Source organism: Kryptolebias marmoratus, linkage group LG14, assembly GCF_001649575.2.
Source record: "Kryptolebias marmoratus isolate JLee-2015 linkage group LG14, ASM164957v2, whole genome shotgun sequence".
Taxonomy (NCBI): Eukaryota; Metazoa; Chordata; class Actinopteri; order Cyprinodontiformes; family Rivulidae; genus Kryptolebias; species Kryptolebias marmoratus.
This window is the reverse complement of record NC_051443.1, coordinates 17132040-17148338: the sequence shown is the minus strand read 5'-3', so window position 1 is coordinate 17148338 and position 16299 is coordinate 17132040. Positions and strand designations below refer to the sequence as shown.

The 16299-nt window shown below is 38.1% G+C and overlaps 2 protein-coding genes across 5 annotated transcripts in view; both read left to right on the top strand.

Moving 5' to 3' along the window:
* cplane1 (ciliogenesis and planar polarity effector 1) overlaps nt 1–5279 on the top strand; it is a 22063-nt gene extending 16784 nt beyond the window's left edge. For 3 of the 4 annotated variants that reach the window (XM_037979601.1, XM_017410732.3, XM_037979600.1), the window contains exons 37-50: nt 510–578; nt 691–740; nt 997–1210; nt 1311–1564; nt 1703–1802; nt 1972–2157; nt 2362–2404; nt 2487–2618; nt 2706–2886; nt 2990–3045; nt 3120–3284; nt 4190–4317; nt 4446–4684; nt 4894–5279. In XM_037979601.1, the coding sequence (XP_037835529.1) occupies nt 510–578; nt 691–740; nt 997–1210; nt 1311–1564; nt 1703–1802; nt 1972–2157; nt 2362–2404; nt 2487–2618; nt 2706–2886; nt 2990–3045; nt 3120–3284; nt 4190–4317; nt 4446–4684; nt 4894–5037 (1961 nt within the window). In that variant the 3' untranslated portion in view covers nt 5038–5279. The remainder of the gene's footprint in view (nt 1–509; nt 579–690; nt 741–996; nt 1211–1310; nt 1565–1702; nt 1803–1971; nt 2158–2361; nt 2405–2486; nt 2619–2705; nt 2887–2989; nt 3046–3119; nt 3285–4189; nt 4318–4445; nt 4685–4893) is intronic. The other variant, XM_017410735.3, reaches the window with a different exon arrangement.
* An 807-nt stretch (nt 5280–6086) lies between these two features.
* Nucleotides 6087–16299, top strand: part of LOC108232703 (WD repeat-containing protein 70) — a 34729-nt gene continuing 24516 nt past the window's right edge. Inside the window, exons 1-9 of the mRNA XM_017410664.3 lie at nt 6087–6167; nt 6735–6788; nt 6879–6962; nt 7131–7236; nt 7368–7581; nt 8319–8378; nt 8851–8984; nt 10072–10225; nt 12784–12860. Coding sequence (XP_017266153.1) covers nt 6143–6167; nt 6735–6788; nt 6879–6962; nt 7131–7236; nt 7368–7581; nt 8319–8378; nt 8851–8984; nt 10072–10225; nt 12784–12860 — 908 coding nt within the window. The 5' untranslated portion in view covers nt 6087–6142. The remainder of the gene's footprint in view (nt 6168–6734; nt 6789–6878; nt 6963–7130; nt 7237–7367; nt 7582–8318; nt 8379–8850; nt 8985–10071; nt 10226–12783; nt 12861–16299) is intronic.

Genomic DNA, 16299 nt, shown 5'->3' with positions numbered 1-16299 from the left:
AATGTTTGGTTATATGTTCCAAGTCTGACAAAGTTTATGTTGTTTTAATACTGAATGCTCTTAATTAGTTCCGCCGCACAAGCCTTTGTATATTTCTGTTGCTCAGATGTTGGATTCTTCCATCTATGCCCATGCGCATGTTATTTACCTGTGTTTACTTTTATTGTGGTCATTTATAAAGCTGTTGTTTCATAATAATATATTGGAACAAAAAGTCATAGCTGAAAAAGCGTTTCATTATTCAATTTTTATTGATGTTAGACGATGATCCGATGCATGTAAAATTAATAAGGTGACGAAACTCTCCGGTGGCCCCCCCACCTAGAAAATGAATCAGGCGCCACTGGTCAGAAGTGCTAATGTTTTTAACAGTTACACAGTTATGATGTCCATACATTGTAGCTGCTTGTATTTGTAATAATAAGCCAAATACAGAATGTTTTTAAATGCAGCTCAACAAAATGTAGAATCTGAGCTCCTGTCTCTAAAGTTTTCTGTTTTCCTTACAGCCTGTTCTCCCGTGCTTGTGGATAAAGCCGTTTCTGTCCGGGCCTCTGTGACGATAGGCGGCTCAACATGTAAGTTTATCTAAAAAGATGACACTCTGTTTTGGTTTGCAGATGACATCTAAATGAATATTTTCAAAGCGGTGCTTATTTGACTATTTGTTTTACACATGTTCCATAAAAGGCCCTGTTCGAAGCACAGAGGAGACACCACAGAAACCAGAGGAGATTCTGGTAGGTCCACTGTCAGCATCACATATAAAGCTGTACAGTTTTAGCAGCAATAAATTCTGCTTTTGAGTGTAAAATTTGTGTCTCAAATGACCTCATACACCACTTTGTGTTCAGCATCATTGGTTCACAAATGTTTGAATTAAGCTTAAAATTTTGGCGTGTCATTTTATGTTGTTACTGTGATTTGTTTGCTTGAACTCGTGCTCTATTTAGAATAATTTAGAAATAGTAATAATTTAATTTTCGTATCTTTCAGGATATGGGTGGCCACCAGTTCATTAGCGTCGTAGATCTAGAAGAAATAATTCAGCATGAAGATCTGCTGCAACACCCCAGTCGAGAAGATGTTCCTTCCTCCCCTACTTCTGCTCAGCTTCATGTTCTTGCAACTTCTGTTATCAGAGCTGCTGCTGAGCCACAATCCTCAGTCCCGGTTGAAGAGAATACCACAAAACCCACCAGTTCCACAGGTAATTTTAGGCATTTATTTTCAAGATTTCTCAATTGTGTTTTGATGCTGCACCTGTATTAGCTCATTCTGCTTACGTTATATATGTTTGTACGTCCTAGATGTCCCTGCGGCGTCCCCTTCATTCAGTCACAACAGCAGAGTTTCAGAGAGACTCACTCTACAAAACAATGTGATGGTAGATTTGTCTGATTCTGAAATCTGTCGAACCATAAAGGCCCAGAGCGTGGTTAGAACCCACTCCTCACCTCCCACAGTCCAGTTCTCCTCTCGCCTGTCGGAGCTGGATGCCCAGTTGGCTGCTCTGCAAAACATTGCAGATAATCTTGAGATGGACTTCTCGAGCTCCAGATTGGTACATCAGCATGTTTTATAATTGTGTTGCAAAGTTTTTTTCTATCATCTAAGCTTACAGACTGACTCCTAAAGGCCGACATGTTTATGCAAAAATATAGAGTAATCCTTCTTTGGTATCCTTTGTCTTTGTGTGTAGCTAGTGAACAAAATTGAAAAGCTCTCCTCAGACATGGCGCCTGACGTGAAAACGACCACACCAGTAAAGAAAACTGTCAGAATCTCTGTCCCAACAAAAGGTAGGACCAAAAAAAAAAAAAAATCTAATTTGTTATGAAATCTTTGTATCTCAGTGAAAACGCATCGTCAAATCTAAAGTAGTCTTAAATAAAACTGTATTGACGCCATATTACAAGAACAAACATCTATAGATCTCTGTTAACACCTGATTTGTAATATTTGTAACAGCATGGACACCGAGATCTGATTCAGATCGTTTAACTAAACTGAAGACTAGAGAGAAGACTGAAGAAGAACATGATGAAGAGCATGTTCATCGTGACTCCATCCATCCCGGGACAAAGCCATCTCTTCATGATTCTACATCTCCTTCCAGTCAACGTGCTGGTCCTTCCTCCCCTTACTCTCCACCAGGTGAAGTCACAGTTTAACTCAAATATCTGTTTACTGTAATCACGTTTGAGTTTCACTAAAATCTGCTGGGTTTGGAGAAAACATTGTTTGCAGTCTCTGTTTTTGTGTCAGGATGTCTGCTACCTCGTTATTTTAAAGTGATAGATATAACATAGATTCCACTGTGTTTTTGTCATCATGTAGTTATTTATTTTGCTCCTACAGCAATGAAAGATCACTTCAGTGAGACGTATAGGATATCTCATGCGTAAGTTTCAGTCAACTCAAAGTCTCAAAACATTTAAAACGTCTTTCATTTTACAACGTGTTCTCCTCTCCTTTAATTACAGCTGGGCAGATGAGAATCTGAGTCAAACTGGGCTATCTGATACGGCAGAAATCTTAGACGAGTTGGTACGGGAAGGCTACTTATCTCCCACTGACTGGAGTTTGTCCACCTCGCAAACTGCACACCGCAGCAGGTATACTGCAGACTAGAAAACTGCTTTTTAAGCCACTGTCAGAATAACTAGATTAAACCCTGAGCTCACAAATAAAATGGCTCACAGCAGGCAGGACCAGCAGCAAAGCAGCTGGACGGTGCAGAAACCCGCTGTTCCTGAGGATGAGAGGAAGGAGCTGAGAATCTGGATGAGGAGGAAACAAAGAGAAAGACTGTCCGCTTATCAGAAACACAGAGAAAACCTTAGAGAAAGGGAGCATAAACCTTTCTCTTCCCATCCAACCGGGGTGAGTTGTTGCTGCTTTTTTTTCTAAAATAATATTCTATTTTATCATGCTTTCGTTTCCTTTGATAATAATAATAACATTTCTGCTTACCCACGTTTTGCAGCAATCTCAGAAAAAAAATCGAGCAGCAACTGGGAGAAGCAGAGCGGAAAAGGAAAAGTAGGTGTTTATCAATTTATGCACCAAATAACGTTCTTATGCATTTTATAAACTGTTAAACTTTTATTTGACAGGTTCACGCTCATGAAGCAGTACAACCAGAGGACACGTGAGGCTTGCTCTTTAGCTGCTGACTTCCTTACCTCTCCTGAAGACTTGCAGTGGTCTTCACAGACTCATGCTCCTCCTGTGGTCTCCAACACACCGTTGATTTCTGCTCCTCCTGGCAGTGCTCACAGGTTGTCTTCTGCTACAGTAATCGGACCAGGACCATGTCTCATTAAACTTTAATTGTGGCCAGAGCACACATTTCAGTCAATTATTAATCACAGATCAGAACATAGAATCAAAACGTCCTGTTATTGACAAGACAAAGACAAAATAAAAGCAATGCTATAGATCATTTACTTGTATCAGTAAATGTTGCTGTCTTTACCATCAGTTAATGCAAAAGCATCAGTTTGTCTTGATCCACATTTAGGCCTTGTTAGTGACCTACTTTCAGTTCTGTTGTAATCCCGGGTGAACTTTCTGGTGTTAAAATCCACAGCAAAACTTATTTATATCATTGATTTTACAAAAAAAGCTGTCACACAGTGCTTGAAAAAAGCACATTAATGGAATAATAGGGCAATTTGACAAAGATAAAAATTGTTAAAACGACACAGAGACTTAAGCTTAAACACTGCAGTAAGAAACAGATTAAAATCAAACCTTTTATACCTTCATAATTCAAATATGTTGCAGACAAGACTTTTCTGTCACTGAGTTTAAAGCTTCTACAATGATCGACAGATAGTGAATGCAGCTTCAGCAGTCCACAGGTTAGTTGCTTGAGGCTCTAAAACCTCAGTCATCCGGGATTCTTGAGTGGATTTGTGGAAGATAAATATTTTACATTTTAGTTTAGTGAGCTGATGCCGGAAAGTAAACAAGACAAGAAGTAAAAGACAAATGACTTTAGTATATTTGGTGTTGTAAACATGCATGTAATAAGATTTTAAAACTTCCTCAATGTGTTGTGTACATTTATGTAGGCCTATAAGATTTAAAAAACCCTGAAGTGCCTAAATCTTTTGTAGAGCAAAATATGTACACATGTAAGGTTGTTTGGTAAAAGAGGTAATACCTTTTTTTTTTACAGGCCTCACACTGTATCTGTCAGTGATAAAAGAAGACTTCGGTCTCAGTCAGGACAAGCTCCTTGTCCACAATCTGTGGAGAGACGACAATCGGAGGATCTCCGCAGAAAACTGGGACTCCATCGACCAGGTATCACGCTCACATCTAATCCAAATCCAGGAAATACATCATTTTTCTACCAAAGTCCATAACAATATATGACGTTTTCATCATTTATCCAGTTTGTGTGATTTTATTTTTTTATTCTTTGGTTTTAGTGACCTATTTACCAGGAGATCGTCTGTCTAGAGTAACCAGGCGTGGTATGCTGAGCAACACCAAGAGCCAAACTAAGCATCCTACAGCCAGCCAGAGTGAGAGGGGATTAGGCAGCACTTTTTCCCACGGAGCTGCTTCAGGGAGAGGGATCCCAAGGCAGCAAACACGAGTTGAAGAGACGGAAGAGGTGGACCGTTCAGAATCAAAAAGGCTGCAGGGTCTCGACGAGTTTGACATAGTAAGAATCTTATTTCTGATAGTAGCTTATATTTGAAATCCAACTTCTGTAAGTGGAAGAATAGAACTTACCTTTCGAAGGGCTATTTGGTGCTTCAGTTAGGATTGTGGTTATTTAGTTGTGGTTCATAATTAGTGTAACCAGTTGTAGTATTTTTCTGAAACGTTTTGACTGATGTTTTCTCCTCTACCTTCCTGTACATTTCTCAGGTTTTGAGTGAACAGGATGATGCTGCCACAGGTGGCGCGTCAGAGATGGACTGGATGGATAACCTCTCTGAGAGTGCGGGCAGCAGCCTCAGTAAAATCGATTGGGCCGCCATTGAAAGGATAGTGGCTGAAGAAGATGACTGATCATAATGAAGAAAAGAGTGCTTTAAGGACTCTAATGTAGAGCGTGTGCTACTGGCAGATAAATGACATCTAGTGCCTGTTAGATTCTCTGTACATAAGAAGTGTAACCTTGTGTTTATAGAAATGACTTTTTAATACTTTATTTACAATCAGCAGTTATTTACATTAAATATAAGATCTGCTTATCTTCATTTATATTTGTAAGGGTTTCAGCAGTGTACAACATGGACTTTGAAACAGTTTCTTGTATTTTCCTGAGTCTTTATTTCATCTGAGAAAGCTTCAGTTCTTTTGGGAAACCTTTTTTTTCAATTCCTTCAGCTAAATGGTTCTAATTCTTGGAGATTTTTGGTTTGTTTTGTGGTGGACATTACCGTGAAATTTTGACAAATTTTAAGAAGCACTATTCTGTTGTAGTCACCATCTTTATTTAAATTTCATCCCTTCAAAAATGGTGCAGGAATTAATTTAAAAACTAATTTAGGCACCACTGTGATCCAACTTTTCTTGAAATCATGCAGATCAAGGCTACTTTAAACTTCATCGGTATCCCAGACTGGCTTCCAAAACAAAAAAGTTTTTTTTGTTTATGTGCCTCATTACGGACCTATAAGCTTTTGATAGAAGGATGTGGGAAAGATTTTTATCTAATGATTCTTCCATGAATGTCATATTTGTGAAGGTGTGAAAAAGATTACAAAATCAGATAAAGACTTACATTCTTAGGAGTAATATTATTATATTTTTCTAGCCTGCCAACTGTCTGTACAGGATCTGAGTAGTTATATTTATAAAGCTTTAAACTTTGGGAATTAGAGCAACACAGGTTTTGCCACGTATCCAAAGTTTTTCTCATTAAATTACAAAACGTGTGTAAGAGTTCCTTAAACATAAAATATTGTTCAAAGGGAGTTAATATGGTGCCTTTATGATTAAACTGAATAATTTAATGCTAACTATTTTACTTTCCGGTTTTAAATCATCAAATTAAGCTCTAAACCGTTTCTCTAATTCACCTGTGTGGCGCTTCGTGCAGCGAAGAGCAGCCAAAGCGTAGAAGAAGAACATCAACAACTTCCGGAGGTCAGAGGTCGTGTTTAAAAACATGGATGCTAAAAAGGTGGACGAAGGTACGATGTTCTTTCTTTCTGTTATCAAGTCTGTTAAACTCTGTTTTACTTTACTTTTGGGCGACTTACTTGTACACACCTAAATGTTGTGGCTTTCGGCTTTTCCCCGCTGATATTTGTTGAATTATTCTTTAAACATTGCTGCTTTGTGCTAGCTTTGCGGTATTAGCTTCGTTTATTTTTTTCTGTTTTTAACCTACTTTCTACTCCACTCGTTCAGTTTTCATCATATACTTTGGTTAGCCCAATTAAAGCAGACAACCAGGGTTTTATTAGCTCCCAAAAATTACAATTTCTGCTTAAAACAAAAAACAAAGAGTGCTAGCTTAAAATTACATTCTGTGTAGGAAAACTTTTTTACACTGGTGTAAAATTAATTCCATCGAAACTGCTTTGTGGGCAGTATGAGCATACCATTAACAAATTATTAAATTATTATGTACATGCATATGTTACCTTTTGTTGTTTGTAAGTATATACACATGTTAAAGGAAGTTTGCTTTGCAGTTCTCTTAATAAATTGACAATGTTGTGTCATTTAAATGTCATAAACCCTTTCATCATTAGGCAAAATGAGTGGTGATGGAGATATTGGATCTGTCATGGGATTCTCTGGATTTGGTAAGTGTAGTTACAAATGATTATTTTATTACAGAGCACTCAGACATGTCGACAACCACACATTAAATGGGTTTCATTTGTACTTACCAGGCAAAAAAGCTCGAACATTTGACTTTGATGCCATTTTCGAGCAAACTCGGCGAACAGCTATTGAGAGGAGTCAACGTGTACTTGGTAAGTTTGTTATGACTAATGATAATATGTAATTTAATGAGTATACACGGACAAATAGTCTATTATTATCTAATGTAGGGTTATGAGTATAATAGGGCAAGTGCATGTAATGCTTGAACTTGATTTGTCATTTTAAAAGTGGCTTTATTATAATAACTGCTTCTTCAGAGGAGCGACAGAAGGAGGATGAGATGGAAGAGGAAGGGGAGAGCTCCGTGTCAGTCAAACCATCAGTTCACAGTCAGCGAGACAAAAGTGCAGTTGCTTCTTCAAGGTAGGCTGGGATTATTGTTTGGTATGTTTGTTCAGTCCTCTGATTCAGTACAATTCTTACTAAGTATAAAAAAAGCTGGAATTAATTTGCTTTGTTTGTCATTGTTTTTTTGTTGTTTTTTTTTTGTAAAGAAAACAGAGAAGTGAGAGCAGCAGTGACAGCAGTGAATCAGACTCTGAGCTCATTGGGCCCCCGGTGCCTCCTCAACAAGAAGCCCAGGAGGATGACGATGAACTTGTGGGACCTCCGCTTCCACCAGGTTACAGGAGTAGCGCAGCACAGAGTGATGATGAGGAGGAGGATGATGCCGATGAAGAGGAGACGCAAGAGGATGATGACGATGATGTATGTTTGAAATATCGATAACAGAAGGGCTTATCTGTGAATTACAGCATGTTGCTTATTGCTCTCCAGTTTTTATTTAACTTTAGGGATGTGAACTTTGCTCGGAAGTTTTGAATTTGTAGTAAAATCTGAGTCATTAATAACATACAAACATAACGCTGTGTTTGGGGTTTCTAAAAAGCCCTAAATATGAGAGAGCACAATGTGAGATGTATAGAAAGTAAGGAAGTAAGATGCACTCTAGCCATCAATAATGTTGTTACTCACACATACAATTTTCTAAATTTACCATTTTACAGTTTCATGAATGAAAGTGGTCTAGAAATGTATCAGTAGCATCTGTGCTGTTAGATGTTTTAAAATTTCACCACAAGATGGCAGCACACGAAAACCCAAGGACTTGTTAGTGTTTGTGTAAAACAGGATTTCTGTTTGTTTATCATTTTCAGCAAAATTCCAGTGACACCTGCAACATATCAAGCATCTATTAGTGCTGTATTTACAAAGTGTCTTGTAAATATCCAAAGGTTAGGATCTTAGATCAAACCATCAGTTCACAGTCTTAGATCCTAACCTATTAAATGTGTTGCTCTTCAGTAATTCATAGCATAAAGCTTGTTGCTCACAAAGGCTAACTAAATGTTATGAATTAGAATCAAAAAGTACACTGAAACAAAACAAATAACTCATCCTTTTCTTTTTTTTTCTTCTAATTTTTCTTCCTCAACTCGACCCAGAATCTGGTGAAAAAAATTCCAGACACTCATGAGATCACTCTACAGCATGGCACCAAAACAGTAAGGCTTTTGCGTATACTTTCTTATTTGTTATAGCATATTTAAAAAGGATTTAGTGATTCATTTTATTTTCACTTTCGCCTGGAATAAGAATCTGTAGACTAGAATCTGAATAAAAATCTGAAGTGTTTAAATCTTCTGACACCTAAATGTAAACCATCTAAATTTGTAGTAAATTAGTTTATTCATCTTAGTGTTGAATTTTAACAACTGGTTTCTTTTTTTAGATATTATAAGTTATGAGTAATTGCAGTTCTGAGTCTGAAACTCAGAGCCAGAGTTGATTATATTAATAAAACAACTTAACTCTGAATAATTAGATCATTATACATGACTAAGTTTGATTTGTTTACTTCTGTTTATTTCTCCTTTAGTGGAGGTAGTATCAGGAGCAGCCATCTACACTCAGTTGACCTCTGACCTGTAGAGATTTAGAAATTGTCTTTTAAAGACCTACTAATTGTCTCCTCAGGTATCGGCTCTTGGCTTGGACCCCTCTGGAGCCCGTCTGGTGACAGGTGGATATGATTATGACGTGCGTTTCTGGGATTTCGCTGGGATGGACCAGTCTCTGCAGGCCTTCAGATCCCTGCAGCCCTGCGAGTGGTATGTAGAACATCAACACAGTTGCTTAACATATGTTTAATTGGTTTCATGCAAACACCAGAAACGCTGGCTTCATTTAAGTGCGTCAAAGTGAACAGTTGTACACAAACATGCACGTTTGTTGAGCTCCATCGAGTCTCGTGCTTACTCTGTGACATCCTCTCTTTTCATGCAAAATGAGGCTTTCAGAAGCAGATGGTGGAGTGATGTGGGTGCTTGTGTGTGTGTATGTTTACTCTTTGTTAAACTGAAACTGTCATTAAGGATCAAATTCTTTTTTGGTTTTGGAAACCAGTGCATTGAGCTGGATCGGGCTTCCCCTTAACAAAAAAATCACGCTACATTTATTATGATTACACTACGATCCAGTAGCCTGTTTGGTTTGCTAACAAGCAGGCCTTCATTCAGAAAGCTGAGCAGTTGAGGTCCACTGCTTGTCTTTCCTTGTGAGCTCATTTACCAGAAACAAGGTGGGCTGGTGGGTTTTATTGAGCTTTATATGATTTAGAAATCTCTTATTTTCCACTCCAATAAAAATGGTATTCATTGTAGACTCACTTTATTTATATTTGTGCATTTCTGTCTTATTGGCTCCTTTCTGTGCTCATTTTAGTTGACGTCAACTTCACTTGCTACTCACAAACTTGTCTCTTCAATGTTGCCCCTTGAAAGTTTGTAAATTTATAAGTTCAACTTCTTAAAATAAAAATGAAGTCTGAAACCGTGGATTCTGAAAACTCAAAGTAGAAATTATGAACTAAAAGAATAGACAAGCTTTTCTTTTTCTGTTTCAAGGTTTAGATGTCTTCAGTCGGTATGCATGTAGTTTACACATTTAATATGTTTCAGAGATAGTTTTTCTAAATTTTATTAGCTTTAAAGTGCTATGCTTCAGACTTTTACAATTTTTATGTGTTTTTTAGCAATACACTTGCAATATCTGAGCTGTTTCAAAACCTGAAAACATTTCCTACAAATGTTTTGAGACAGAATCTTTTCTGATTATCGCTTGAAAACAAGACTCAATGTGACATCAACCCAGAGGTGCCAGCTAAACAATTTTTTGTGTTTTGTGCTTGTTTGACAGCCATCAGATCAAGTCTCTGCAGTACAGCATCACCGGTGATGTCCTCCTGGTTGTTTCTGGCAATGCGCAGGCCAAAGTGTTGGACCGGGATGGCTTCAACGTCATGGAGTGTGTGAAGGGAGACCAGTACATCGTGGATATGGCTAACACCAAGGTATGCCAAAATACGTTTCCTAATGAATTCTGTTATGAAACTTTGTTGTTGTTTTTGTTTGTTTTGTTATTCCAAAAACCATTCCAACTTCCATGACGCCTTGGCAGGTATTAATTTTGGATTCTGGTTGCAATGCTTTCAGATTTGATCAACTATTACACTACATTCCTTGTAAAATGATTTTTACCGTAACTGCCCAAACTATAAAAAGTAAAACTTATGTTGTAATGACTTGGAATAAATCTGAAAGATGTCAGTAGTAATTATGCTCACCAGTTATAGTTTTAGAAAGTCTTTTTAAGGGCGTGTGCATTTCTAGGTTTTATAACATTAATTAGAAGGTGCTAATTGTTTATGGTTTATAATGCTCATATTATTTGATGGTGTCATAATTCTTAGGATAACTAATAATTTCTTTGTCCATAAAAACATTTACATTTGAACATAATAATAATATTTTTAATAAGGATGATGCATGTTTGTTTTCGTGGCTGAAGCAACAATGGTGCCCATTAGTTTCTGCCAGTTTCAAACAGACTGGATGATCTCCTCCTCCTCTGCTCCCTGGGGACACCATGTCAGTGTCTGATAGTTGCAGGATAGTTGCAGCACCTGCTATATTTTATGATGTGGGGATAATGGTTCATGCTGTGTGATTGGGCCAGAGGAAGGAAAAAGGAATTCCAGTTTGTTTTTTTTGTTTGTTTTTAGTGCTGTCATGATTCATACACCTGAATCTACAAAAAATGATCCTAATTAGAACTTCATGTTTGGGTTTTGAAGTGTTTAAGAAAGCCAGTATTGGTGGTCAGCGACCATCTGTCCCAGCTGCAGCACATTTTGACATGGTTTATAGCAGCCATATGAAGTGCTTGAAGTGAAGGTCCATTGATTGCAACAAGGGGTTTCCTGAATGTCCTACCTTTTTGTCCTTCTCTGTCCCATCTGTTGTTGATGGGGGAGTCTGGTTCAGTGAGAATGCGTTTTGGCCCGCTGACAGTGTCCCAGTTGATTACCTGTGTCTTATGTGAGAAGTAAATCCTTGTCTGTACACTACATCTGTTGACACACAGCTACTTCCCTTCTGATTTATCCCTCCTGTCACTGAGAGTTTGGAAATTCACTGGCTTACATGTAGTAGAAAAACAGGATATTTTACCCCGAATAATAGCTTCACCTGAAGCATTGAGAGCATAACAGAAAAATCACCAGCATAGTCCTATTATATCACATTCTTTGCATTGTTTTGTTCAACCATCACTTGTTATCTAAAGGCAATAAAGCTAGCATTCATTGAATGAATGCATATCGCCCGCCGCCTTGCATGCCAAAGTTTTAAACAATGTTCTCACATGACCTGTAAGTGCTCACTGTATGTGTTGGGAACGAACCTCAACTTCTACCCCTCTAGGGTTATTATTATTAATAATATCATTATTATTATCACATATTTATTTTGCTTAAACCTATTAAATAAAAAAACAAAACATTTTTTTCTGCTGGCAGCAACTGCAACAGTAACAAACATGGACATACCAGTGTTGTCCCCAAATAGGTAATTGTGTTGTTTTTTTGCTCTGGTTGTCATTAACGTGCACTCTGTTTACTGATGGTATCAATGTCAGCCTGCTTCTTTTTAGTCATTGGCAATTTGTTGTCCCAAACAGTTGAGGACGAGGAATCAGATATGGTTCAGGAAGGCAGCGGCTCGTTCAGCCTAATTGTGACGCTCTCGTCATGAATAATTGCTTGTTTTGTTGTTATTTTGCGGAGCAGGGTAGTAGCTGAGCCATACAGAGCCCGTTTGCCTCCATATTTCTCCTTCATGAGTATTTCACCATAAAATTTTACAACTCAACAATTTGTAATACGTTTGTAGCCATAAAACATCAAGGGATAGGCGGTTCCACTTAATTAGTCATTAAAGTGGCGTGTTTAAAGTGTTTGACAGTGAACAGGCAGGGCCTCTTCATACCGATGTTGTTCAGTCAGCTTCTGCTCGTGCACAGCTCTGCTTTCTGTGTGTACGGTCTTATAGCTGTGTGTCTTGCATGCAGCACACCAGTGTTCCTCTTTGACCTGGCAGTCAGAGAGGCCTCTCTCTGGGTTTGACTGCCTCAAAGTTATTTCTTATGAGTAAATTCTCCACAGGACTCCTCAAGCAGAGGAAATAGGTAAAAGTTACTCTGCCAGGAGCTCTCTGTTTAAAGCTGTGACGCTGTGAGCTGCTTCAGTTTCATTCTAGAGGCCGTTTACACGAAGCTGGTTTTCGTGCAGCATGTATGTTGCAGTTCGGCTGTTCGTCTCTCAGCATTTATCCTTTTTAGTTTCCCATTTGCTATTACTGGCTAATAACGATGTCCTTGTCTTTTAATACTAAGAGTTTGAAAACACTTTTGAGGCAAATAGCACTTGTTAATATAAGAGTATGAGACTGAATCTACACTAAAGAATATGGTGATAATTTATCAGTGTGTAGCTTGTCAAAGTCAATGGAAACAAGGCTCGGAAAGTTTAAAATTTAAAGTTTGTTTATTGTCACTTTGCTCTTATTACAGGGACACACAGCTATGCTGAACTCCGGGTGCTGGCATCCCAAGATTAAAGAGGAGTTTATGACCTGCTCTAATGATGGGTATGTTTAAAAACAAAGTTTCATACATAGCATATACTACTGTTTACTAAGGCTCATAAGCACGGCCCTATTGTCTCTGATCTGCTACATGGTGCACAAATCCAAATCATAATCATGTTACTTTTGTTTTTTCAAAGAAATTGTCTCTAAGTAGCACACTTGGTGTACGTGATGATCATACATTTTCTGTCTTAGCAACAAACATCTGTCCTTATTAGACATTTGACATCCCACATATGTGGAAAGTTGAAAAGCAGACAAAACGATTAGCAGGGTGGATCTTCTATGCAGATTTGGTGTGTTTTTAAATAATTATCAGAAATAGCATTTGTTGACTTTGCCCTTTTTTTCTATAAAGTGATCTCTAAAAATGATCAAAATACAGATTTATTTATTTAGGTAAAATTATTTTCATGTTGCATATTTAAGGTATTATTATAAATTAATTAGGCCAACCTCGTGTGTAATATTCCATTTCTAGCATTACATTCAGAGTTGTCTTTTTTGACAAACTTTGATTTTTATGGCCAAAGCAGTGGCTTTTTTTTAAGATTTTGCTTTTGTGTCTTCTGTCACCAGCAGGGAGTCCTCTAGTCCAGACTGTGCCTCTAAAAACTGTAGTTCAGCTTCATAGCTGTGCATTGACACATGGCACATTTATTTAAATGGGATCTTTTTTATTTTTTATCCAGTAATTTGAAGCAGCTTAAAGCTGAAGATATAGTTTTATGCACACCTATTTGTAAACTTTGTTTTAGAGTTTTAGCAGTGTGTTCTCTTCTTAAAAGGGAAAATATTACAGAGGAATTAACCTTTTGAACCTAAATGTTCAGGAATAGTTTTACAAACACATGTGCTCGTGTGAAAGCATAATGATGAGTCTAAGAGAGTGCAACAAGCAGCAGTGTCATCATCATTAAGTAAAAACAAGAGCCTGGCTTTGTGGGCAGGCCACAGTCCAGTGTTTACCAGTGTTACTGCTCTCCCAGATGTGGAGTTTGGTTTATTTAGCTCTTATTGAGTCTCTGGAAATCCTCCCCTGGCACGTTAGCGCTGGGTGTTGCCTCTGGCCGGCGCTCGGGGAGCCATTCACAGGCAGAGAGCAGCTGCGTGTCAGGAAGGCTGACTGCTGCAGAGCTCAGCACAGCAACATGAGCCCCCGGAGGTGGAAAGAGTGGGAGGGACCGCCTTTATTGATTTTCACCTGGAGGAGTTTGTCTTTGAAACCCTTGATAAATTCCTCATTTTGGAGTTTTAATATATCACACAGATCCTGTTCTGTGCAACAAAAGTAGCAACCTGCTGATAAAATGTTATATTTTCTTTTCTTTGTAAACCAATAACCCCTCAAACCGACTGATTCTTATTCCCCTTATGAAAATATGAAACATAAGATAGTTTGTGTTTTAGATGCAGACCTGTTGCTGAACAACTGGCAGGCAGTTTGTAAATTTACTTTTAAAAAATGATTTTGCAGCTGTCAACTGCATTTACCATATTTAAATTTCCAATCTAATTAACACTCATATGCATGTTTTATGTTCCCTTAAAAATTAGTGGACTTTTTTTAATAAAACATGTTAAAAATAGCAGGGATTTTTTTCTAGCATCAGCCTACTTTGGACCAGTTTAAAAATAAGCAGAATTATGTATTGTAGGATTACTTTATTTAAAAGGACAGTCATGATTAAATTATCTGAATAATTTTTTTTGACTTAGATCTGTCTTCTACCACAATTATTAGAGTGATGAAACTGATATCAGGGTTTTCAGAGAGAATTTTAGTTATTGATGTTCTGGCAAAAAGGGTCTGTGTTTGTCTGATAACTTGAGTCTCTGTAGAGTTTCCATGTCCCAATCTCATTGGAAAAAGGTGATTTTTATCTTGTTTTATTCCATGAGTAAATGAATGATTGTCTCAGTGTTAGCCATGTGACAGCCTGGTGATGTGTTCAAGGTGTACTCCACCTCAAGGCCAAAGTCGGCTGGATAGACCTCAGTGACTGTCCACGTGGACTGTTCACAGGACTATCAGGCTGTTACTTCCTCACTTTAATCATTTCCACCGGAGCACACATATGTGTTCCTTAACTTTTAAAGCTACTCACTGCAAACTGTAAAAATGTTATCATAAACTATGTCAAATTTGAGCATAAATGCACACCAGGATATCAAAATCAACAAGCGTAAAAACTAAGTCAGTCAAACTTCACAACCTGTTGTCAGTGCTGTGTACCGTCACCCACTGCATGCCCAGGATTTTATAATCTATGGATCACACAAATCACCCAAACTCATCATTAAATATACATTTTAGTAAAACATTTAAATAAAAAGTTGTGTAAATAGACACTGTATAGCAGTTTTCACTTCTTCCTGAACACTAGAGGCACTTTTGAACTAGGTTTTTTAGTCTGCATGGATTAATTAACGAGCCAGTTCTTATAGAAAGACCCTTAAATGTCTCTTTCTTTGCACACAGATATTCTGTGGAGACTAATGCCACCTGTGAGTCTCTACTTGCTGCGTTTGCCTCAACATAAGACCAACACCTAAGCTTCTGGAGGTCTTTCTGTCGTATAAGGAGGTCTGTTTTTGTGATGTTTTAAAAAGGTTAGAACGTATGATCACTAGACCGCCCAGCTCCTTCATTAAAAGATCCCTGCCCAGCTGTGAGAAGTCTCATTCACAAGAGCTACCTCCCAGCTTCTTGATGACTTTAGCCCAGCCCTTTTTTTTTTTTCGCGAGGAGGAAGTGGATATGAGGGAAGCACTGATGAGGCGGTCTGATAATGCAGCAGCGGGGAGGCACTGATTGTCGCTACAAACCGAGGGCTCAGTGTGGCTTCGGGAGAACAGCGAGACTCAAGATGGGAAAAGTGTTTCTGCCCGCGCTTGTTTGAATGTGTCAACATTGCACATTCTTTTTGTCATTCTGTTTCAGAGTTTAAAAGTGTGAAATGGCACAAAGTTACCCAACAAACTGCAGGACTGATCCAAGGACGTTGCAAGTCTCAGCGCATATTTGCTGAAAAACTTGAGCATCGTTTTAAAAACCACACATTTACTTCTCAGAAGGTGCGGATAGTATGGGCTGAGTTGTTTCTCAGTAAATGAATTTCATCTTCAGGGTTAAACTGAAAGTAAACAAAAGATTTGCCCGGGAATTTGTGTCTGTTGTGGATTATCATAGCTGCAGTTCTTTCTAATAAAACAAACTTGATAGAACAACCAGAATGAATAATTTTTTGCCAGAAGTTCAACCGTACTGGTTGCAATAGTCACCATAGTTTCAAGATCTAGTGTTTTTAAAAGACAAGATGCTGCTAATTCTTCATCGTGCTTATGGGTTTTTACAGTCCCCTGGAGTACGATGAAAATCCTGTTCTGCTTTGTGTACTTTGTGTTGGGAAATTCCAACCAGTAGAGGACAAATGGC